The sequence below is a fragment of the Drosophila busckii genome, chromosome 2L (assembly GCF_011750605.1).
Source record: "Drosophila busckii strain San Diego stock center, stock number 13000-0081.31 chromosome 2L, ASM1175060v1, whole genome shotgun sequence".
NCBI classification, from domain to species: Eukaryota; Metazoa; Arthropoda; class Insecta; order Diptera; family Drosophilidae; genus Drosophila; species Drosophila busckii.
In genome coordinates, this window is record NC_046604.1 from 946,487 (window position 1) to 969,818 (window position 23,332).

Here is a 23,332-nt window from a genome sequence, read left to right on the forward strand (position 1 = left end):
AAAATAGACTGGAGGTGCAACTATAGGGCCTCATCTCTTGAAAGCGACAGGCCTTCGTTTAACTAGAAGAATTCTTATAGCTTATTTATTTTGCTTTGTTTGCGACTCTGCTGATTGAAAAACCAGCGCGCGTCTCTGCGGTGTGAGAGTTGCGCTTTTCCCTCTCTCTCTCGTGAGCTCTCTCTCTCTCTCTCTCTCTCTCTCAACTAGAGCGCGCAACATGCTGTTTATATGATAAGCTACACATATGTGTAGCTGTGTGTGTGTGTATGTTAGTGTGTATCTGTGTGTGCCTGTCTAGCAGCAGCGCTGTCATTCTTCCTTCATTTTTTTCAGTATATTTTCGTTTCTCAATGCAACAAGTCGTTGTCGCTTAGCTCGAAGTTGTTGCAACCCCCGCCCTCTATAGCATAAAAAGCGCATACAACAAATACAGTAATAGTAAAAAGAAAGTGCAGTGCAAGTAGCAGCGAGTACGAGTCGGTGGTGTGTATATGAATGTGAATTTGAATGTCTGCTGCCTGCTCTGCTTGCATGTTGAACTCTAAAATATCAAAACAAAATCTTCGTCGGCATTGCCGTTCAATGAACCTGCCAAGTTAAAGCGACAAGCGTAAATCGTACTATAGCAATTACACTCTCTACACACAGTTACATATAGCTGCATGCATGTGTGTGTGTGTGATTAACAGTGCCGCAGACTGGTTGCAACTGTAAACAGAACTAGTCGATCTAGCTAGGGTATCTGGCAGTTGCGCAAATGTTGCCTGCATTCTTAATCAATACAACAATCAATGTTGCAATTGTCTTGTCAAACTGTCATACTCTTTTCAAAGAAACTTTGAGCTTGCTACGATTTAATTATTTATGCATTAAAATCAAAAGTTGAAGTACATTGTGCATGCCTCATTAGTCAGCAAATACGTGCGGCAACTGCAATTGTTATAAATAACATAAATTAACACACTTTGTAGTCTTGTGTTTACGCTTCAGACAAGATCTAAATGTGTCCTGCATACAGTTATAAATAATTTATAAGAGGATCAGGCTGTCTGTATGCAACAAAAGCTCGACTTTGACAGACAAATTCAAAGAAAGACTACAACAAAAACTCAATGTATATAATGAATATTTATTGTATGTGCAATGGTCACGCACGTGTTTCCCCTCCACACAGCTTTTGTTTTCTTTTTTCCCAAATACATGCACAAACATAAAGCTTATATACATTGCTTATCAATGAGCGTGCACTCGGCAACGATAAATTAATTGAGACAATATATATATGCCCTATATTAAGGGCGCAGTTCAAAAGCGCAATAGATGCGCGGAAATCAGCTTAGCTGCAGATATAAGCTCTTATATCCGTTGCAGATAAAACATAAAAATTCACAATTGCTTATAAAACATACATAGCAAAGCTTACACTACATGACGTGCTTTTTGCTTGAAACACAATCAGCCATGTTCTGAATTTTAATTTCACAACAATATCGCCCAAAAATATAAAGTGCCTTTCAATTTCACTTTCAGTCAATTAAGAATTATGTATTTCATTTAAGCAGCATTTAATCTAAAGAAATTGTAGTCAACACTTACTGCCTCAGCATACATAAACTATTGCTTGTAGTCGAGTGTAATTGATCACTCATACGTACATCGACAGCCAAACATCAGAGTCAGCGACAGTCGCATTCGGTTCGTCGTGCGAGCTGCGTTACTATACTGCCAAATCAATTGAAAAATCTGAGAATATCATATAATTATACATATATACTATTTTTTTTAAACACGCCCTGCGAACAAGGCAAATAAATTTATTAAGTATACGCAACGCTCCCAGCACGCCTTTTTTCTTTTATTACGGAACCTATTAAAGTGTCATTTTAATCTAAAGTACACAAAAAAAATATATTTTTTTATAGGTCAACGTCTTGTAAATATTGTGCAGTAAACGCGAGCACTTAACTATCATTATTATTATTGTAAGTGTGACTAAGCGCATATTATTCATCAATTTGATATTTACAATTTGTACTTTGAAACTATGACATTTTAATTGCTTTAGAAAGTGAATACTATTAGGGCCTTTTAAATGCCAGTGCTGAGCATTAAATAATACGATTAAATATTCTACGATATAATTTTCTGCTTGACTTAAACACTTGTGCTAAATTATTTGGACATACTATAAATGTTTTTAAATAATTAACATTTGACTGCTCGCGTATAATTTATGGTAGCTTATTATTTGTATTGTTGGTGCAGTCACATTTCAGTGCTTGATCTATAGCTGTTATTTTTTTAACGTGTCAAAATTGTAAAGCAAAGGCAATAAATGACTAAGCTGTAAATTCCAAGTGCATATAGACTTACTATATAAAGTAAAGTAAAACAAAAAGCGAAATGTGTGTGTGAAATTCACCAAAAGGTTATCGCACTAATTATAGTGTGTGCACAATTCTCAACCTTTTGTGAATGCCTATGAATAATTTGAATTTACAGTCGTATATGTACATCACATACGCATAATACTATAGAGAGAGACTTGACTTGTATTTGTTTGGGAAATGTGTAAATTAAGCACAATTTGGAAAAACGTCACACACTGATAACAAAAGTCAGGGAACTTTGTAAGGAATTCTATATTTAAGCATTTAATAGAATAATAATTCTATAAGTGTAATTTCCGTTTTTTAAAAACTTGCAGAATACTTTAAGCATGGCTTTGTATTAGTGTAAATCAAAACTTTTGAAAATGCCAACCAATGCGAGTAGTGTTAGGGGCACCACAGACTCCCAATGTGGCAGCTCAATCAACTATAGCAGCGATATTAATGCTATAAGCGTGGAGCTCACCGATCTGGATGATGCTCGCTCCGTCAAAGGCTTAAAATATTTACCCACCTGGCCGGCAGTTAATTTAGAGTTTACTGGTCTCACCTATGAAGTGCCTGACTGCTCAAATGGTAAACTTCTAAAACAAATTAATTTTGCCTAAAAGCTTAAGCTTTGCTTATTTTTAATCTAGCGCATACTATGAAGAAAATATTGCGTGATGTGCACGGGGAATTTCGATCTCATGAGCTAACGGCTATTATAGGACCCTCGGGAGCTGGCAAGACTACGCTGCTTAATATGTTAGCAGGCTTTGGGTAAGACAAATAAATCGAACTAATGCATTTTATTATAAAATTATAAACTCAACAGCGCCAAAGCTGCCGCTGGGGAAATTCTGGTTAACAACAGTCCACGTGATATACGCATTTTTCGCAAAATGTCTAGATATATAATGCAGGTAAACTAAATTAACTAAAGCAACAACAATATAAACTAATTTTGTCGCTTCAGTCAGATGTGCTGGATCAAAAGTTTACAGTGCTGGAGTTAATGATGCTGGCGGCGCATCTAAAGCTGGGCAATGAGCTGAAGTTTGAGCAAAAGCTTGAAGTGGTAATGGCTAATGCTCTGTAAATTAAACACAATTAATTTCTTGGCTTTGCAGATCAATCAAATCTTAAGCATGCTGAGATTGAAGAATGCAGAGCATACCAAAACAGAGAAAATGTCTGGCGGCGAGCGCAAGCGTCTGTCCATTGCACTGGAGCTGGTTAATAATCCGCCAATTATATTCTTAGATGAGCCAACAACGTAAGCTACACTATAAGCAAATAACATTTCAAACTAATTGTTGCTTTGCTATTTGTAACAGCGGCTTGGATGACTTATCCAGCTCACAGTGCGTGGCGCTGCTCAAGATGCTGGCTTCGGGTGGACGCACTGTCATCTGCTCCATGCACACGCCCTCGGCAAAGATTTTCGAAATGATTGACAAGGTTTATGTGTTGGCGGCGGGTCAGTGTATCTATCAGGGCAGCGGCTGCAATATTGTGCCGTATATGCAGCATATAGGACTTGACTGTCCGCTGACCTATAATCCAGCTGATTTTATAATTGAGGTGGCTTGCCATGAGTATGGCGATCATCATAATCGCATGGTGGAGGCTGTGGGGAATGGGCGCGTCTCACGCTGGACACCAGCAGCGGTAAGCTCGCCCGGCAACTCGGAGACCACCTCGGGCGCATCCTCATATTATGAAATAGAGCAATTTGGCTTGGAGCTGGATCTCAGTCTACTAACACCGAAGTCAAGCTGGTGGGCGCAATACAAGCTGCTGCTCATGCGCATGTTGCTGCAAATGTGGCGAGATAAGGTAATAAGGCTCTTACGCATATCCTTGCATTAGTTAATTAATATATTTGTCTATTGCAGTCATACATCAGGCTCAAGTTCTATATGAACATTATACTCGCTCTCATTGTGGGCGGCATTTATCAGGGCGTGGGGCGTCAAGCCTCGAAGGCGCTTTTCAATTTCGGCTTCATCTTTACAATTGTCATAGCCTATTTGTACTTGCCCATGATGCCAGTTCTGCTACAATGTAAACTGTTGCCATTAAAGCTCTTGGTTTTATTTAATTTATTTATATTTTGTAGTTCCCACTGAAATCAAGCTCTTAAAACGCGAGTACTTTAATCAATGGTACCGCTTGAGCTCCTATTATGCTGCAATGATCTCTGCCAAGTTACCTGCCATGTTTGTGCTGGCCGTCATTTATTTATCCATGGTGTACTTAATGTCCAGTCAACCTCTGGAGTGGTTCCGTTTTGCCATGCTCTTCACCATTGCTTTTCTCACAGCGCTTACATCGGATAGCTTTGGTTTGCTCATCTCCAGCAGACTCAGCTTAGTGGCAAGTGCTTAAAATTATTAACAAAAGTTTAGCATTTATTGAAATAATTTCACTTTCTTGCAGAACGGCATGTTCATGGGTCCCGTGCTAGCTGTGCCGCTCATTCTACTCTCCATTTACGGCATTGGTTACGGCAAGGACACTTATATCTCGCCTCTTATGCGCTTTCTCATGTCCTTAAGTTTTCTGCGTCACGGCATGGAGGGTCTTGTGGCTGCTTTATATGATTACGGCAGAGCTGATACTATCTGTGGGCCAGAGGAAATGTTTTGCATGTTCAGAAAGTCTCAGTTTCTATTAATGTTCTTGGGATTTGAGCAACTGAACTATCTTTGGTCTGTCTGCTGTTTGATAGCCTTCTATCTCTTCTTCACCTTTGCGGCTTATCTATTAATACGTCAGCGACTGAAAATTAATACAGTGAATCCAGTTGTAGCCTATGTGCTGCAGCTTTTGACAAAATACTTTAATTTCACTTCGTACAATTACTAAATATGCCATTTATCATTTAATTTATAATATACACAACTAATGATTAATAAGTTTAGCATTAAGCGCATCTGCTGGGTGATATTGTGGTAACGATCTATGATCAAATATTTTTTTACCTTTTTAAATACACAAGTAAACAATGTTTATCTTTAGCACTGCGTTTTATTCATTTTAACAAACACAAACAGCGAAAGTGTCTAGATTACAGCCAAAACAAAAGAAATACTGTACATTTCACATAAATATAGATAACAATTTAAGTAAAAATAAATATAAATGAAAAAACTTCATGCTTTAACTTTTACTAAGCACAGCTGAGTGCAAATAATAAACGTTTAACAGAATTTAAATCGACTGGCGACAAGAAGCTGCTTGCTAAGGTACGTCTCTATTGAAAGCTGACTGCTATGGCATAGCTCAACATTTGAATTTTCAACCAAGTTCCTTCTTAGAATAAATATGAGATAATAAATAAAAACACACAGATTATTTTGTTCAAACGTTGTATTTATATTTAAGCTTGTAACCTACTTCACTTTTGTGTACATTAAGATTTTGCAGCGTTATTTGTAGTTATTTGTTTGTGATTTACATGAATACATACATTTATTACATACAATCTTTATGTAAATAATTCAATTTGAATAGTATGTATGTCAAATACCTACACGATATTAATTGCAACGCCTCAAATCACATTTTAGAAATGTTAAAATTATGTATTTTAAGTATATTTTGTAAAGAAAAATACGGCAAATACAAAACTCGTGTGTAAGTGTGAGTTGTTAAATGTACAATTAAGTTTGTTTTTGTTTTAAAAATGTTGGTTACGGCCCCACATGGACAAATGACAACAAAGCAATGTTTAAAAAATATATATATGTGTTTTGTGTATAATTAAAAACTTGAGAAAAGTTTAAAATTGTTTGGAAAGGCAATTAATTAATTTGTTTATACAATTTATAAAACTGAGAAAACAATATTCTCTTGGCATAGGTTTGGTTACTTCTGGAGCTTGTTTATACAGAGTATAAATATAAATTAAAAAGAGAAGTGTGTGTTTTTTTTTGTTTTGTGGTTTTGTGTGTTTAGCTTAGAAATGAATGTCCAAAAAGCTACCAAGTCTATTACTTAGTTGTTAAACTATAAACTAAGAATTACGTTGCGGCTGCTGTTGTTGTGTCTGTTAATGTTTTCAATCTTTTAGCGCACGGTGACTGAGGCAACGGAATATCAGCGTCTAGTCAATTGATTTCCAAATGCTTTGCCTGCTCCCACGAGAAGCCAGCGCGTCCAAAGTGTCCATATGTGCTCGTGCGCTGGTAAATTGGCTGGCGTAGATTCAGATCCCTGGAAAAAGTTAAGTAAATTAGCTAATGAACTAAAAGTTGTTACAAATTTTAAGCTTACTTCACAATCATGCCAGGCCGTAGGTCAAAGTTCTGCTTGATTATGGCCAGCAGTTCCTTTTGTGACTTGTGTGAGGTGCCGTAATCAAAGACGGTAATGGACAGCGGCTCGGCGAGGCCAATAGCATAGGAGACTTGGACGAGACAACGCTTGCAGAGACCGGCCTTGACTAGCGACTTGGCCACCCAACGTGCGGCATATGCAGCCGACCGATCCACCTTTGTGAAGTCCTTGCCCGAGAATGCGCCACCGCCATGTGCGCCCCAACCGCCATATGTATCAACGATGATCTTGCGACCAGTCAAGCCAGCATCACCCATGGGACCACCAATGACAAACAGTCCGCAAGGATTAATATGCACAATGGTATTGGCATCGAAATATTTGGCGGGAATGACAACTTTGACGACCTTTTCCATAATCTCAGAGCGCAGATCGTCCAGCGAAATCTTATCAGAGTGCTGCATAGAGACGACAACAGTGTGCACACGCTTGGGCACTGCCGAGCCCTGATTGAACAGATACTCGCAGGTGACTTGGGTCTTGGAGTCCGGACGAGCCCACCAGAACACATCAGAGCGACGCAGCTCGGCAATCTTTTCGTTCAATTGATGAGCCAGCACCACAGTCAGCGGCATGCACTCCTCTGTTTCATCGGTGGCATAGCCAAACATAATGCCCTGCAAACAGTCATAAACAAAATTATTAAAAATACAAACATGTGCGAAATGTTAGTGCAAGCTTCAACATTTAAATGTAATGAATTTTAGATTAGTTGTTGTTGGAAAAAAGTTAAGTTCGGTAAAGCATTAGAATGATTGTAAGACAAGCAGTTAGTAAAGAGTTTTATTAATGTAAATGCAAGTGATAGTTATTTAGTTAAAAACCTTTTTTCCAAATACTCTATTAACTTGCAAGCGCAACAATTAAATGTTTATTTTACACCCTTTCCAGGATAGTAGAGCTCTAAAACCATAACCATAACTATAATTTGCATTGGAAAGAGCATAGTAGACTCGGCTAGACCGAGCAGCAGCGGCAAAGCAAAGTGTATTGTATTTGGGTTCTAGTTCACACCTGATCTCCGGCACCGATCTCTTCCTCAGCGCGATTAACATGCACACCGGCGGCAATTTCGGGCGATTGCTGATCCAACGCCAAAAGTACGTTGCAAGTTTTGTAATCAAAACCTTTTGTGATTTTTTTTGTTTTTTTGTGTTTGCGAATTAGAGAGAAAAATATAAAAAAGAAAAGAAAGCGCAGCAAAGTTGCACACACATTTAAATAGATATAGTGTTAAAATGTCTGATAAATAATGTTCAAGTTATATGCATCCCCATTAATATATATTTTATTGTTTATGTTTGTGACACAAGCTGCCAAGTTCCTCAGCTTTAATTACAACTGAAGACCTAACTGAGCTTCGACTTAGGTTGAGATTTCATGCCAAATAATAAACGTCACTTAATGTTGTTAAAACTATGCGAATTAATGAAGTTAAACATCCAGATTGTAATTTAAGCTGGCTTTCAATGAATTTGATGTGTCTCCCCATTAAATTTTAATTATTTTCTGAAACATTAAAAATTCGTTACCCGCTTAAACTTAATATTAATCCCAGGACAATAACGAAAGTATGAATTTTGTTTTGTTTTGAAAAATTTTGATCAACACCGAGCAGAGTCAAAATGAGAAAAACGAATTAGAAATAAATGTAACAAACGAAATGGTAAAACGTGGAACAATAAGAAACGCCACACAGACTCCGTAAAAGGAATAAGGCAATGATCTATACCTGATCACCAGCTCCAACATCCTCTTCCTCGCGATTCACATGCACACCGTTTGCAATATCGGGTGACTGTTGTTCAATGGCAACGAGCAGGTTCAACGTCTTCCAATCGAAACCTTTTTTTGTTTTATATTTGCAATTTGTTTTTGGTTTAACATTTATATTTTTGTTTGAATCTAAAAACCCGCCCATATTCTACTTTGCGTCGTAGCTTAAGCTATGCGCTGATACTTACCCTTGGAGGAATCATCGTAGCCAATGTGCTTGACAGTATCACGCACCACCTTCTGATAGTCGACAACTGCCTTTGAGGTGATCTCACCGCAGAGCAGGATCATACCTGTCTTGGCCACCGTTTCTACAAATAAAAAGGCAACGATGTATAAGAGTTTCTAAAAGATGTATGTATATATTATGATCATGCAACGTCAGTGAACTGTTTATAGCTTCTGAGATTTTGTTGATTTTTGCTTTTGTTTATAGAGCGACAAAAAATGTTCAAAGTCGGCGCTTTGCCAGAACACGCGTCGCTTTCAAAACGATGTGGGCATCTTTTTTTTTTTTTTTGTGATTCGAGGAATTTTTAATAGCTGGTTGCATGACCATTCAATACTTACCACAAGCAACTTTAGCATTAGGATCTTGTCTCAGATGTGCGTCCAGTATAGCATCACTGATCTGATCACACATTTTGTCTAGAAAAAAAAGAGTGAAAAGTTAATGATTAAGCATATCAAATTGTAAAAGTGTGTTGCCAGGAGAGAACCTCAAGTCCAGACCAAAACTGCGCATCCAGGCAGTTTGTTTGAATTTCATTTTTGCCGCGCTTAGCGTAATTTGAAGCCGCTTAATGTCTTTCGTTTCTATTGCACGAGCATCGCGAGCTTCAAATAAAAGTCTGCCAGGCATAAACTGCATGTATATACATATATATATATTATGCTCTGACGCCAATATATGACACCCCTAGCAAGTAGGAATCCATGTCTTGAAAGCATAATCAATAGTTTTTGCAATAAGTGTCAAATCATTTAACTGTCCATGACTATGTAAATATATCATGTTTTGTTTGGCGTCCAGTGGCGCCCTCTGATATTTTTGGGGTCGGTGGAGCTTGATAACCCCTGGCTGGTGAGGCGACTGTTTACTAATAAGCAGAGAAAGTGCCTCATCATGTCCGCATGATAATCAAACGTGTAACGTGCACGAGCTTAGAATTATTCCAATTGCGACACATATGTAGAGCTGTGATATGATTAATCTAGCGAGCCTATCAGCCAATAACTGCCAAAAAACATATTTTTAATTACAATCCAACATAATTGGATGCTAAGCGAACTCTAAAGCTTATCAGCTCACCCACACAGACACGTGTCAAGCTGTCGCTATTTGTTTTGAATACTCAGTTCGGTAGTAAAGAGTAAGCGCAATGAATGAGTTACAAGTTCTCACCCACACATTGAAATGCACAGCACGCGCAATTTACACACGCTTATTTAGATCGCCAGTTTCTGCAAGAGTATTGAGTTTGTTAACTAAGAGAGTCAGAGTCGTCTATCGCGTTTACTAAGAGTATTTATGGCTAAAAAGCACATGGTGCGCATGACGCAGTTTGTATTGTATTTACATAGATATGCTGTTTCACACATAATTTATATACATACATACATACTTGCACATCTCAAATGCAGCTACATATGTACATACATACTATAATACACACATTTATATGCGTATATATATGTTGCCGGGGGCAGCAGCCACAACAACAAAAAAGAATTTCAAATGCTTTTGATTTTTGTGTGCAGCGGTTTAGAGTGACCAGCTGTGTTGTTGCTAGTTTTTAGTTGGCAGCTGAAATCATAGACTTTGCTATGTATTTGCTTATAGCCACATACAAAGGTAAATCAAAAAATTGCATACACACATTTAATTGGCTGATAGTAATAATTTAGCAGGTAATTGGCATACCGGCGTGTGATTGATGAAAATAACAGAAGCTGGTCACCCTAAACAATTTCACAGACTGCTGAAACAACAAACACGTTTTTTTCGTTGAAAATACACATGCACATAACGACGGCCAGACAGCAGCAGGCTCTCCTAGTTTGAGTTCTTTAACAAATAACTAACAAAAGGAATATGTATACATGAATATGTCTGTATGCATGCATATAGGTGTTTGTCTGGCTTTGGAAAATAATCTGCCTGCAGTGCTGTACTACACACATTCAGAAATACATGATGCAATAAGGAGGTCGTGCGTCGACGATGTCGTTGTCTCATTTACGATTTCAATGCAAGCTAAATAAAGCATCTACAGATTTATGTCTGCCTGTCTGCTGCTCACTTACCCGGATGTCCCTCGCCGACCGATTCAGAAGTAAACAGGAATGTTTGTCCATCCTCCATATCATAGGAATTTCCATTGCTGCCATTGCATCCATTGGCGCCACCATGTCCATTGGTCCTTTGCGGCATTTTAATGTTGCTTGTTGTCAAGAGAGAGTGCGTGAGTGGAGGCTGCATAAAAACAAAACAACAATCAGTCAGCTACTGGGAAAAATTGATTTTTACGTGTGGTAAGCTGTTGCCAAACTTTTTTTTTTAATATTTATTCGTGTTAGCACGTTGTTGTGTAGATCATGTTTAATTGTTCTGTTCTTATGTTTTTTATATAATCAGCAACTTTAGTTTTCTTCAATATGCTGGCAAAGGCACAAACACACACGCGCCATTAACTATTGCAATACATACAGACACGGCAAGTACGCGTTAGAAATATGTAGCTAAATTTCTATATTTTAATCTTGCAGCTCGCTGCCTATAAACACTGATTTCCTATATATATTTGTGTTTTATATATTTCACAGCCACAGCACGCACGTCTATTCTCTGCGACGGATTTGTAGAAAAAGAGCAAATACACCGGAATTTATAGCCCCGCATTGAAATATATTCTCTCCATGGGCGTAGCCACGGTTTCTTTCAGAAGGGGTTTGTAGTTCATAGATACTTTTTAATATATTGAATGATATATATAAGCATATACATATGTGGGTAGGTTTTTGTTATAACAAGTTTTATATTTATTATATATTGATCCCCTGTCCACACTTTCCTACGCCCATGGTTCTCTCTTTTTCTCTTTCATTTTCATCCACGTTTTTCAAAGCAAATCAGCTGTTGCCAGTCGTGGGTGTTTTGCAGCGTTGCCACACTGGCACATAAAAGACCGAAGTTACCACTTTTTGTAACTGGAGCATTGAGTAAGATTTAAAAGCATTTTCCTTCTCTCTTTCTCTCTGCGATATTTTATTATTATCATGTACGTATCTTTTTAAGTATTGTATGTAAATTTTCGCTCGTGCTTCCTAGAAAGAAGCTTTAGATCTTTTAGAATTGAAAGTGACAAAGCAAGCTCATGCCATGCTAATCACTAAAAGGTCGTCAATGTCAAGGCGTCCGTTAATCTGCCTTCTGCATAAAAACAAAAAAAATCTATTGAAAAATAACTGAAAATAACAAGCATTATCTTTCTGACCCCCACGGTTTCGGTTTTGTTCTAACACGCCAGCACAAATAAATTTAGAAATTTATATGTATTAGTCGTAATCGTATATACATATATTAGTGTAGGTTTGCGCTTGGTTACAATCCGGGGATTTAAGTTGCCTACTATCTGCACATGACCCAGGACCCCCAAAACAACAAATGTTTGACGCACAACTTTCATTGCCAATATAGTAATTATAAAGACGAATTAAAAACAATTAAATTGAGGAAAAAATTATGTATTTAAATGATTATTCGTTTTTGTTTATATGTTTTGTGTATATCACAGTGATTAGTTCGCAATAGTTGTTCCACTGAAAATAATCGGACTACAAAACAAAACATTAACACTATGTTTAAATTTGCGTTTAATAAATAAAAAAAACTAAATAAATAAATGTTTAATGTAAAGTTTGAAATAATCAGCAAACTATTGAATACGAAATTTTAGGATGAACTCATTCTAATCAACAAGAGTCCAAGTGTGCTCCAATAGACAAAAAAGAGCCAGCATTGCTAGAAATACGCCAATTGGGGCATCCACGAAAAGCTTCATTTCAAAAACCTAAGAAGCTTTTAGTTTTGGCAAATTTTTAAAATATAAAAGCTCGCCTTGCTCAGTTGTTTCTGTTTTTTAACATTGCCACACCGTCGCACAAAAGTTCGATGCTACCACTATTTATAGGGAAACTGTTTTGAGCATTAGCACGTATCATCTACAACATGTACGGTAATATTGCGACTGCAATAGCTGCAAGATATTATTAGCAGAGCTGTAAACCATTCTGTTAAAAAGTTTTAAAGCGAGCGGTTGTGTCAAATTTTATCAGGAAATTCTTAGCAGCAGTTTATTAATACATGTTTTAACGTGAACGAATGCAGACGTGCGAGCAACAACAACTTGAAGGTGTGTGTGAAGTGATGTTGACAAATAATAATTGTTATTAATAACACAAGCTGCTAATTTTACAAGCAGAAATAGTGAATTGCATTAAAAAATTATAAATCAGCCACATATAAAATTTAGAGCTAGTTTGCATGTGTGTGTGCGCGTGAAACGAAAGCAGGTGAACAAACATACATAATTGAAAATTATAGCCAAAAACATCAAACAGATACAATAATGGATAAAAATATAATTCCCACAGCATTTATTTTGTTGCTCTAATCATCATTACATTTGTAATCTCCTTGTTTGCTGGCTATTGCGTTTTCACTGGTTGTGTGTGTGTGTTCGCGCAATATACATTCGTTTCACTCCCACTCGCAGCTTAAAGCACAGCAGTGTGCATGTGTGTGTGTGCGGTGAGATTGAGCGCTTGTGTGTGTGCAAAGCAAAGCTTAAAAGCAAAGTTCAGCGCATGTGAATTTCCAATTGTATAAAAAAGAAATTTTTGCAGAATCGACGAGAAACAGCAAAGATACCGCAAACAAAACAGTCGTCTGTGCACTAGAACTGAGAGTTAACAATAAGCAGAGAGCGAGCGAGAGAGAGAGAGAGAGAGTTTAAAGAGTAACATTATCAAATCAAATCAAAAAGCCAAGCAAGGCAGGCAACAAGTGCAAAATGTGGAACCAAACGACGACAGCAGCAACAGGTGATAATAACAAGGAAAAGGAAACTGTGGAGGATTGTAGCTGTGCTGCTGCTGGCAGTGTTGAGCAGCCACCAAAATCAGAAACTGAAAGTAACAGTAATAAATCGAAAACAGCAACAACTACAACAGAACCAGAATCATTTGGCGGCAAAAGCAGCGAGCCTAAGCAACAGAACAGCAGCAACAGCAGCAGCGGCGGCGGCGGTGACTGCAGCGACGCCATTAATAAGCAAAAAGAATTTGCAGCACAAAGTGAAACAATTGACTCTGGTTTTATCTCTGGCCCGCAATCGTCACAAATCTTAAGCGGGGAAATTATCGACGAGCCAGAGAGCACGAATCAGCCAAAGGCAGAGCAGAAGCAGCAGCCGGAGGACAAAGAGCAACAACAGTCAGCGGTGGTGCTCGATTCGGGCATTGTAGACGAACTAGAAGAAGAAGAGGGGGAGCAGCAATCGAATCCCATAGCTCAAGCTGGCGCTGAGGAGCCGGCGTCGGGCGAACAAATGCGCTTCAAAAACAATGTGGACACAGGCATAACGCAATGGACCGTACAGTATAATTCGGCCAGCGGAGCTGTAAACAATCTCAATGCAACAACTGCCAATGCGCGTAAGCAAGCAACTTCAACTGGAAATACTGCATCATCAACAACAGCAGCAGCAGCTGTAGCATCACCATCATCGTATAGCATCAACATTAACATCATGAACGCCTGGGAGCAATTCTATCAACAGAACGACGATGGCGACACGTGAGTATTCCAAGCATTTCCGTCCAACCGAAAATTTCCCAAAAACCAAAATGAAGATGATAGCTATATAGGGTGGGGAGACTTTTATGAATCACATGAACAGTGAGAAGGCCAGACAATGACTTTGGACAACTGAGACACATGTTAGTCAGTCAGGCAGGTAGGGGTTTTCCTGGTACACACAGGTACAGCGAAACAGGTTTGCGAAATTAGTTAGTTGGGTTTTTACCACCACCAACAAGTGGGAAATGTATGCGCACAGGTAACTAACTGAACTTCCTCTCTTGCTTTCTCTTTCCAACACACAGTTCACTGCACTTGGCTTGCATATCGGGCTTCGTGGACGTGGTTGCTGCACTCATACGCATGGCACCTCATCCCTGTCTGCTCAACATACAGAACGATGTGGCCCAGACTCCACTGCATTTGGCCGCGCTCACAGCGCAGCCAACTATACTACGCATGCTGCTCTTAGCCGGCGCAGAGGTGAGTCTCAGAAACTCTCTAAATATGAATAACAATATTTAATATATATTTTGATCAATCAAAGCCCACTGTGCGCGATCGTCATGGCAATACGCCGCTGCATTTATCCTGCATTTCGGGTGAGAAGCAGTGCGTACGCGCATTGACCGAAAAATTCGGCGCCTCGGAGATACATGAGGCTCATCGCCAATACGGACATCGCTCCAATGATAAATCTGTTAGCTCCTTGAGCTATGCCCGACTACCTGCCGATCTGGAGATACGCAACTATGATGGTGAGTGAACGAATTTTGAATATTACATTAAGAATTGATAGCACATGATATAATAATCACCAAGACTCGCAACGTTTCAAATATTTCACTATATACATCAGTCCTAGAACATTTGATGTGTTGCCAACAAAAGATATATATTTTTAAAAATAATATATTTATGCGCATATATTTGCTTGCTGTCCCGCCATCGGCTAGCCAGAGTGCGAGACAATGTCTGCTATATAGCCGCGATATATAGTCTTTATAATCAGCATATATAACAGACATGAGTTGCTGAATGCTTGCCAAAAATACATTGGCCTCCGTGCTCATTTCAGTCATTTTGCTGCTTACACATTTGGGTTTTGTGTTATTGATTTATGCCAAAAATAAATTAATATATACACACGCAGAGAGAAAAATAGAAAGAGAGCGGGAAGTGGTTGAGAAATAGCTGCGGTAGGTTTTCCATTTGACGTCAGCAGCATTGTTTATACAATTCGTTTGAATTTGGCTAAAATAACATATGTGCATGTTTTTTTTTAGCGATTTCAATTCAAGCAAATTAAAAGCAAGTTGTAGAACGCATTAAAATGTTTATATATATATAACAATTGAGGCGTGGCTGCTGTTTAATTTGTTGCTAACCATAAATTTGCTGCAGACCTTAGTCTGCGTTTATTGATTTTCAATAGCCGTGCGTACTTAAGCAGACCTAATTAGGGTGTGTGGGTTTTTTGCGCTGCTCGCTGTGGTTTCTCCAAATTACCGTTGTAGTAGTATGCCGGAAGAAAGTAAAAGTTATACACAATGCTGGTAAAGAGGTTAATAAACTTGGCTAAAAGTCACACAGACACACGCGATAGTTTAGTTTAACCTTACAGTTTGTTTAATCGATTATAGTTTTTGTCTATGTATAACCTTGCTATTAATAAATACTTCAACACGCAAAGGCACAAAGCCAAACATATGGTGAACAAACATTTTTGAAAACCAGGCCGAACCGGTCGAACCAAACAGCTGCTGACCAGAGCAAAGCGTGTACATATGTACAGCTATATAAATGGACAAATGTTGGGAATTATATATAGCATAAATGCCCTCACCATATGTTAGGCGATACTTTGTCGACGACATTAGTTATCAAAATTAAAAAGTTTGCATTATAAACATAACTTTTTGTATAAAACGATGATGCAGTCAACCGTTTGTTGCTGTTGCTGTTTGACTTTTAAAAATTTCTGGGTTTTCCCAGCGCACAGCAGACAAAAGCAATTTGAAATGTCTGCCTGCTAAAAACAAATAAAACATATGCTTGAAATTTCGAAATTTATATATAAGCAAGCTAAGCTATAGTACGACGCACGTCATAGAATGAAGTGATATGAAAGGGTTCGTGTTCGGGATCGGGCGTCATAAACAATATTAGATTCTATGTAAAAACAAGCTGCTAAACAGCATAAACAAATGACTCAGTATACAACAAAATAATTATTATTAATAAAATTGGGAATTTTCTTTGATATGCCTAAAGTACAGTTCGCTTAAATAGTTAATATTTATAGCTGCTAAATTTAATGTAGAACATTTTTGCATTTTCAGTTTGAAAATGTGGAAAATGCTACAGAAATAGTACAGAACTATTTTGGCCAGAAGCCAAAGCGTTAATGTGTTGGCAAAGTGTAAGAAGCTAAATGTGTGCTAGCAATATAAAAAAGGCCAAAGGTTATTTGAGCGCACACACAGCTGTTATCTAGATTTCAAAATAAAGTTCAACTGTAAATAATGTAAACGTACGTAGCTTATCTACTTCCTTGGCCTGCACACCGTTTGGGAAATTCCCAGCTATTTTTGTAATCATCTTCTATGTAATTACTTACGATAATAGACATGCGCGGCAGCAAGGTCATTTAAATATTTATATACACAACAACATTGATTGTGGCACGCAACACGCAATGCTTTTGTCTAAATAAAAATAGCATATAACGTATACGCACTGTGCAAGCTCAAATGTTAGAATTTATTTAATGTAGGTTATATTCTTATTGCATTGAACTTTCTTGAGCTTAAGCTTATCAGTGCAGCATTAATTTATTGCTGAAACGACAAATGTTATTAACTTCTATAGCTGCAGCAAGGTCAGTCGTCAATTAATTATATAAAGCGAGAAAGAAAGTTTGAGTAAACTATTTCAAGCATAAAGGCTTGGCCTGGCAACTGTTAATACAATTAATTGATTACAATAAGTACTATATATGTGTTTCTATATGTTCCTTCTACAAATAAAACAACGCACGCTTTGTTGATCGTAGCTCTTATCAGTCGCAATTGGAATTGGGTAGAAAAACCCTCATGACGTTGTCTAGCGTTAACTAAATCGTTAGCTCTTCGGTGATAGCACTTATCATTGGTTTTTACCATCAACTTTGTTTTCAAGTGTTAACTACTATAGATATTAAGTTTGCTAAATATATGAATGTATGTACATATATTTAAAATTTATTGAACAAACGTGCTTTGTTGTGTGTGTGTGCTATCTACATGACTTGACAGCTTTTTACTTTAACCTTTTTTACGTACGTTAATTGTATATTCATATGTGGGGAATACCGCTGATCAGTATAAAGTCGACTGCTCAAGCCGTTTGCATCGCTTGCAATTTGTTGCAAACTAATTGCATAATACTCTACGCAAATGGCTAATATATTTGCCCTCTAGAAGCGTCAGAACTACTCCACTATCTGTATATAGTATATATATATATATATATATGTATATATAGAAAACTGGTTGTTTAGAGACTTGAAAGCATAGTTTGGAGATCTCGTATATCATGTCTATGCATATCGCATATCATCTAATTTGTTCTATAGCTACAATAAACCGGTTATACGATAATTTATATAAAAATATTATTTGCTAACCATGTCCACTGACATTTACATCACACAACAATAACAAATTAGTCATATTGCAAAAGTCTCAATGTTTTTTCTACACAAAGGTAGTTGTAGTACTCTCCGCCTCAGAGACTTTGATTGATAAAAATGCCACATGCTGAATGATTATATGTGTGGTATGAGCTCATGGGATTTTAACTGGCTAAGCTACATGTTTACAGTCATACTCATAACGGAAGTTGCTACAGCGTGAGGTCAAGTGGCAGACGATAGTGGAAGTTGATCAAGCGTCTCATTCAACATTTTAGTACAGAGTCTCAGACTGAAAAGAAAGATACAAAGGGCGCACAGCTTTGAGTGTAAAGTTAAAAACCGTTTAAGCCCCAGCGTTGATTATTGGTAAAACCCATATGGTTAAAAAACTTTTACCGTTAGCATTGAACGCACTTACTGCGTGACCTCTTGACGCGCTGGGCTTTAAACTTAAGCTTATGGGTTTTGCCCCAAACAAGTAATGTTAGTACACAATACGTGGCACGATCAGACACTCCATATATATATATATATATTTATATGTATATACATATAGCCCTGCATACGTGTATTTGCATTTCGTTCGAAAGAAAGTCAATAAACGCTTTGGCTTTTTGAATGACATAACCAATCAGCGTAGCGCCTAAGCTTGTTGTTGTTGTTTCGAAAAAAGTTGGAAAAAAAAGGTTAAACACTTTTGAATGCCAAGCAAGACAGCTGGAAAATCCAAATAGCAATCATTGTGCTAAATTGTCATTGTTGACAATTGTTGTTTTGCTTTTGTTGTTGTTACCTTTCTTTGCAATTGAAATTCATTGCTCTGGGTTTTTCACACACAATTTTCGCATTGAAATTTCCAAACAGCAGCAGGGCCAAACCAGATACTTAAACATAAACATTTGCTCCATTTACAGTATATTGTACTATTTTTTATTTTGTTTAAACAGTTGCAAAAATGTCTCGTTTTTGGCGGCCACAGGTAATTCCCCAAAATGTGCCGCTTCTGAAAGAAAACGTCAAAGATTATTAAGAAAGCAAAAAAAAAACTAAATTTTTTTGTGGCGTGTCTAATTAAATATTATTAAATTTTGCGGTTATCATCACAGAACAAAAAATCCTAAAGATTAAATATTGTCTAAGAAATTTCTGAGCTTTAGGTACTTCACAAAAATTTCCATAGAAGCCCTGGCATTTGGGCTATTTTCTCATTTAGTTGCAAATTATTAAATTTTGGGGTTAACACAACAGAACAAAAAGTCCTAAAGATTAAATATTGTCTAAGAAATTTTCTCAGCTTTACGTAGTTCACAAAAATTTCCCAACGTTGAGCCTAATTATGCAGAATTGTTATTAGTTAGTGTGAGTTATGAATGAATTAAAAATAAATGTTGTGCTTTAATTATGAATCAATGAACTTTGCAATTGCTGAAGGACACACTTGAGGTAATGAAATCAAATAAAATATACAAAAACAATAAAGACAATTAATAAAAAACAAATCGATATACAAATGATAATAATCATATTTGCGCTGGCAATAAACAAACAAATTATGAAGTACTTTCAGCTTTTGAGTTTCGAGAGAGGATTCTTTGCTGCCGGAAGAGAACTGTAGGCAGAGCTAATGCGCAGTACTCTAACGGTTACTCAGCTCACAATTTCAAGTTAAACAGCTTGAGACTTAGACTTGTTGGCAGCTAGCTTAGACAAGAGTCAGGTTCTAGACCCTGTAAAAAAAATATAAGTGCCATTGGTCTTATGCATTTAAAAATGAGCTTAGCCATGACTCTAAGCAGCCTGACAGCGAGCAGAGTCTCGCATAGTCGACTGCGCCTGAGCGTGTTTTACCAATTTTAATTTATTTTTTAGATAGTCAGCTTCGCTACACGCTCTGGCGGATTTTGTAGTTTGAAATCCAAAGCTCGTGACGCAGCATGGCTGGGAATTCCCCAAAGTTTGTAGCAAACTTTTGTGTTTAATATTATTATTTGAAATTAAATATGTTATTAGCAGCATACATGCTTAATATATATATATATATATGTTTATGTATGTAATCAATGTAAGCTTTTATCGTATGCTAACGATCGCCAGCATCAACAATGGAATTCTGCTTGACTTAACTTGGCTTTTACTATTCAGCAGCAAGTTTATACGCTCGTATTATAATCCCATAGATGCTGAGAAGCAAAAAAAAGTATAGTATATATATAGACATGTTGTCATCGTTTATATTTAAAGCTTGTGTGACACAATTGTTGTTATTGTTTGGTAAGCCTTTGGCGCTGAACTGGACCTGAGCCGGGCTTGTTGGACTTTCTTGCGGACTTTCTTTAGCAAACGCTTCTATGAAACTGAAAACTGCACATTTATCAAAAGATTCATTCTTTTCTATATATGCGCATAAATAGTTAATAAAAGCGTTTTATAGCGCGCACATGCAGCGCGTTTTAAGTTAATTACGCATTTAACGCTTGGCTGGCTAATTAGCAACAGTTGGCAATATTAAGCAGATTAGCAAAGCAGTTGGCAACGCAACACGCCCGCGCTCATTTCAAATTCTTGCGGAAATTATGCAAATTGCGCTTGTATGTTTGTGTGAAAGTTAATCAACAGCACGTGTAGCGCAAATAGCAAGAACAACAATAACAAGCATAAATACAACTTTGTTGTTATTCTTATTGTGATTTTCGCAATTAGTATGCGAAACCTTCTACACATTTTGTTCGCATTGTTTTTGACGAGTACAAAATGTCAGCTAAGCAACTATTTGTTGTTGTTTATTTGCATTATTAATATTTATTAAATTGTTGCTATTGCTCTTGTTGTTGTTGTTGTGTGTGTGTGCAAACATTTTTACACTTAAACTTTCAACAATTTGAACTTGGGCAAACTTGTTGGTCAGCGCTGCTCCAATACTAAAAATACAGCAGCAGCAACAACAACAACAAACAGCTTGTTTGGTTGTTGCCAGCGGTTTTATTATATGCCATTGCCTGGTTTTTTGGCTTTTGTATTTACTTTTGCTGCTGATGTTGCTGTTGTTGTTGCTGTAGCTGGTTATTGCTGCTGTTTTATTGTGGGAATTTCTTGGGTTTTTCAACGCACACAATTGCACAAAACGCGAACACACGCACAAACACCAACGCATACATATGCAAACTTTGTCGCTATATAAGGTAAAAAGCGCTCACGCTGTTGCCCTCTACACATGTCTGCCTGTTACGCTCTCTTCTCTCAGCTCCCCACTCTCCCGCTCTTCCACAACAATACAGCTGCTGCTGTTGTCGTAATCAAAGCTTTCGCTGTCTGTGTGTCTTATAAAACGTTACTTGTTTTACAACAACAACAATGACTGAGCTTTTTATGTGTGCGTGTGTGGGTGTATGAAGCTTTGATCGGCATCGTATTTCATTCATAAATGAAGTTTTTACCGTGGTACAAAATGTATTTCTAATTTGCATTTCATTTGTTTGTGCTTACAGGTGAGCGTTGTGTGCATTTGGCTGCTGAGGCTGGACACATTGACATACTGCGCATTTTGGTATCCCATGGTGCGGATATTAATGCCAGAGTAAGTACAGTGATAACAGCTTGACGCACACTTGACTAATCAGCTTTTGTTTTTTTCAACTTGTTTAGGAGGGCAAAAGTGGACGCACGCCATTGCACATTGCTATCGAATACTGCAATGAGGATTTGGCAAATTTCTTGCTGGACGAATGCGAGAAACTGAATCTGGAAACGGCCACCTATGCGGGATTAACGGCTTATCAAGTGGCCAGCATACTGAATAAATCGCATATGCAAAACATACTTGAGAAACGTGGCGCTGAAACATTAACGCCGCCCGATAGTGATTATGACAGTAGCGATATTGAAGATCTAGACGATACGAAGGTGAGCGTCACAGCCTAGAAGAAACAGAAAACATTATTATGTTGTAGAAAAGAAATGTAAAGTAATTATTCAGAGACCTATAGAATACGCAATTAACGGACCACCACCAGCTTCCAAAATGTTCAAAGTACATATGTCCTGCTCCTTGCAAATCACAAAACTAATTCTGAACTGGTATTCAGTAGAAAGGGAAATGTTAAATTTGATGTATTGTTAACCTAACCAAAAAGAAGAAAAAACAACAAACAAACTGCAGCAAAGCAAACATAAGTAACTGAGAAATAGTCTGTTCTATGTTTTAGTAGAACAACAAATTGAAATGTTAAACAACCAACAAAATAACGAACAAAATGCAGAATATTATTTTATGTATACATATGTATGAAGCCAACTAGCCATTCATTCAACTATTTCTGCTGTACTCTATCTTTTCTAAATCCCTTTAAATGACGTATTATCCCATTTCTGTTTAAGTTGCATTAATGTTAATCAATGTTTGTTTTCTCACTCTATCTCTTTCTCTAAAATATATTTTATAATATATGTGTGTATTATTGTGTATGTATGTATGTGCGATTGTGCGTCTGTATGTATGTATGTATAAGTGAGCAACTAACATTTATGTATATTTAGAATTTAGTTTTAAACAATTAACTCTTACACAGATTGACAAGAGAAAAGAAGCAGAAATCTAATTAATATTAAGTTAGCTAAATCTAATAAATGTTTCAATGTTCTGACTGAATGAAAATAATAAACATTTTATTCAAAAGAAATAATAAACAATGAAACTTTCACAATAATTTTCTTATACTCAGAAGAACTGTAAGCAAAACTTATGTAAGTATTTCGAATCTAAGTTCTATATGCATGTTTAAATTTTGCAAGTGTTTCGTTTTGTTACTTATTTTGTTGGTTTGTCTTTATTTTCGAATCGATGATTTGTTAAAGTTTTGAACGTAGTTTTGTTCATTTTTAAACGTAGTAAAGTAGCTCAAACCCTTTTCTTTTTTTATAATTTATACATTTTGTTTTTACAGATGTACGATCGCTTCGGTGATCCGCGTTACTTTGTCAGCTATAACGGCGGTAATCCTATGACAGTTGCTTGAAATTGCCTAAACACTTGTACATAATTTATCCATAACATACCTGATAAATGCAGTGTAAGCTATCAATGCTATATATTCCATGCAAGCAAATCCATAATTGTTGCTGCTTTTGACACAAGTTCCACAACCAAGCTGATGAGATATACTATATATGAACTAAGCCCAACACATTTCTAAACCGCATGCATTATATTATATTTTATAATTTAACAAAAACAGGAATAAAGCATACAAGGTTGCAGCATGGCAAGCATTTTATTTAAACATACACACAATAGTCTTTTAA

At 37.1% G+C, this 23,332-nt stretch overlaps 3 protein-coding genes across 9 annotated transcripts; 2 read left to right on the plus strand and 1 right to left on the minus strand.

Moving 5' to 3' along the window:
- The first annotated feature begins 365 nt into the window (after nucleotides 1-365).
- Nucleotides 366-5,398, plus strand: LOC108596405 (ATP-binding cassette sub-family G member 4). 5 transcript variants are annotated; one of them, XM_017982107.2, is made up of 10 exons: nucleotides 366-486; nucleotides 2,711-2,969; nucleotides 3,032-3,155; nucleotides 3,211-3,298; nucleotides 3,352-3,453; nucleotides 3,506-3,651; nucleotides 3,713-4,214; nucleotides 4,274-4,442; nucleotides 4,498-4,754; nucleotides 4,818-5,246. In XM_017982107.2, the coding sequence occupies exons 2-10, from the start codon at nucleotides 2,759-2,761 to the stop codon at nucleotides 5,244-5,246; spliced, it is 2,028 nt and encodes a 675-aa protein (XP_017837596.2). In that variant the 5' UTR covers nucleotides 366-486; nucleotides 2,711-2,758. The 5 variants fall into 5 exon arrangements, 4 of the variants coding, with proteins under 4 accessions (XP_017837596.2, XP_017837587.2, XP_017837607.2 ...); XM_017982098.2 differs by lacking the exon at nucleotides 366-486 and adding an exon at nucleotides 2,453-2,633; XM_017982118.2 differs by lacking the exon at nucleotides 366-486 and having other exon boundaries at nucleotides 2,759-2,969; nucleotides 4,818-5,398.
- A 334-nt stretch (nucleotides 5,399-5,732) lies between these two features.
- LOC108607809 (S-adenosylmethionine synthase) lies at nucleotides 5,733-11,354 on the minus strand. 2 transcript variants are annotated; one of them, XM_017998856.2, is made up of 7 exons: nucleotides 11,206-11,354; nucleotides 10,803-10,971; nucleotides 9,066-9,143; nucleotides 8,684-8,806; nucleotides 8,452-8,564; nucleotides 6,657-7,336; nucleotides 5,733-6,596 (listed from the first exon to the last, which is right to left on the minus strand). In XM_017998856.2, the coding sequence occupies exons 2-7, from the start codon at nucleotides 10,927-10,929 to the stop codon at nucleotides 6,491-6,493; spliced, it is 1,227 nt and encodes a 408-aa protein (XP_017854345.1). In that variant the 5' UTR covers nucleotides 10,930-10,971; nucleotides 11,206-11,354; the 3' UTR covers nucleotides 5,733-6,490. The 2 variants fall into 2 exon arrangements, with proteins under 2 accessions (XP_017854345.1, XP_017854343.1); XM_017998854.2 differs by lacking the exon at nucleotides 8,452-8,564 and adding an exon at nucleotides 7,734-7,846 and having other exon boundaries at nucleotides 11,206-11,353.
- Nucleotides 11,355-12,804: 1,450 nt separating this feature from the next.
- LOC108607806 (NF-kappa-B inhibitor cactus) lies at nucleotides 12,805-23,314 on the plus strand. Of its 2 annotated transcripts, XM_017998850.2 has the most exons (7): nucleotides 12,805-12,910; nucleotides 13,404-14,355; nucleotides 14,664-14,841; nucleotides 14,906-15,116; nucleotides 21,520-21,608; nucleotides 21,677-21,934; nucleotides 22,975-23,314. In XM_017998850.2, exons 2-7 carry the CDS (start codon nucleotides 13,571-13,573, stop codon nucleotides 23,044-23,046), a joined length of 1,593 nt encoding a protein of 530 aa, XP_017854339.1. In that variant the 5' UTR covers nucleotides 12,805-12,910; nucleotides 13,404-13,570; the 3' UTR covers nucleotides 23,047-23,314. The 2 variants fall into 2 exon arrangements, with proteins under 2 accessions (XP_017854339.1, XP_017854340.1); XM_017998851.2 differs by lacking the exon at nucleotides 12,805-12,910 and having other exon boundaries at nucleotides 13,392-14,355.
- The last annotated feature ends 18 nt before the right edge of the window (nucleotides 23,315-23,332 follow it).

Bases quoted from the DNA above. Each gene is read 5' to 3' on its own strand.
- LOC108607809 (XM_017998856.2), bottom strand. From the start codon at position 10,929: ATGCCGCAAAGGACCAATGGACATGGTGGCGCCAATGGATGCAATGGC. The intron at 8,807-9,065 runs GTAAGTATTGAA...TTTTATTTGTAG, and splicing joins TAATGCTAAAGTTGCTTGTG to AAACGGTGGCCAAGACAGGT. The intron at 6,597-6,656 runs GTAAGCTTAAAA...AACTTTTTCCAG, and splicing joins CGGCCTGGCATGATTGTGAA to GGATCTGAATCTACGCCAGC.
- LOC108596405 (XM_017982107.2), top strand. From the start codon at position 2,759: ATGCCAACCAATGCGAGTAGTGTTAGGGGCACCACAGACTCCCAATGT. The intron at 3,299-3,351 runs GTAAACTAAATT...TTGTCGCTTCAG, and splicing joins TGTCTAGATATATAATGCAG to TCAGATGTGCTGGATCAAAA. The intron at 3,652-3,712 runs GTAAGCTACACT...TATTTGTAACAG, and splicing joins TTCTTAGATGAGCCAACAAC to CGGCTTGGATGACTTATCCA.
- LOC108607806 (XM_017998850.2), top strand. From the start codon at position 13,571: ATGTGGAACCAAACGACGACAGCAGCAACAGGTGATAATAACAAGGAA. The intron at 14,356-14,663 runs GTGAGTATTCCA...TCCAACACACAG, and splicing joins CAGAACGACGATGGCGACAC to TTCACTGCACTTGGCTTGCA. The intron at 15,117-21,519 runs GTGAGTGAACGA...TTGTGCTTACAG, and splicing joins GGAGATACGCAACTATGATG to GTGAGCGTTGTGTGCATTTG.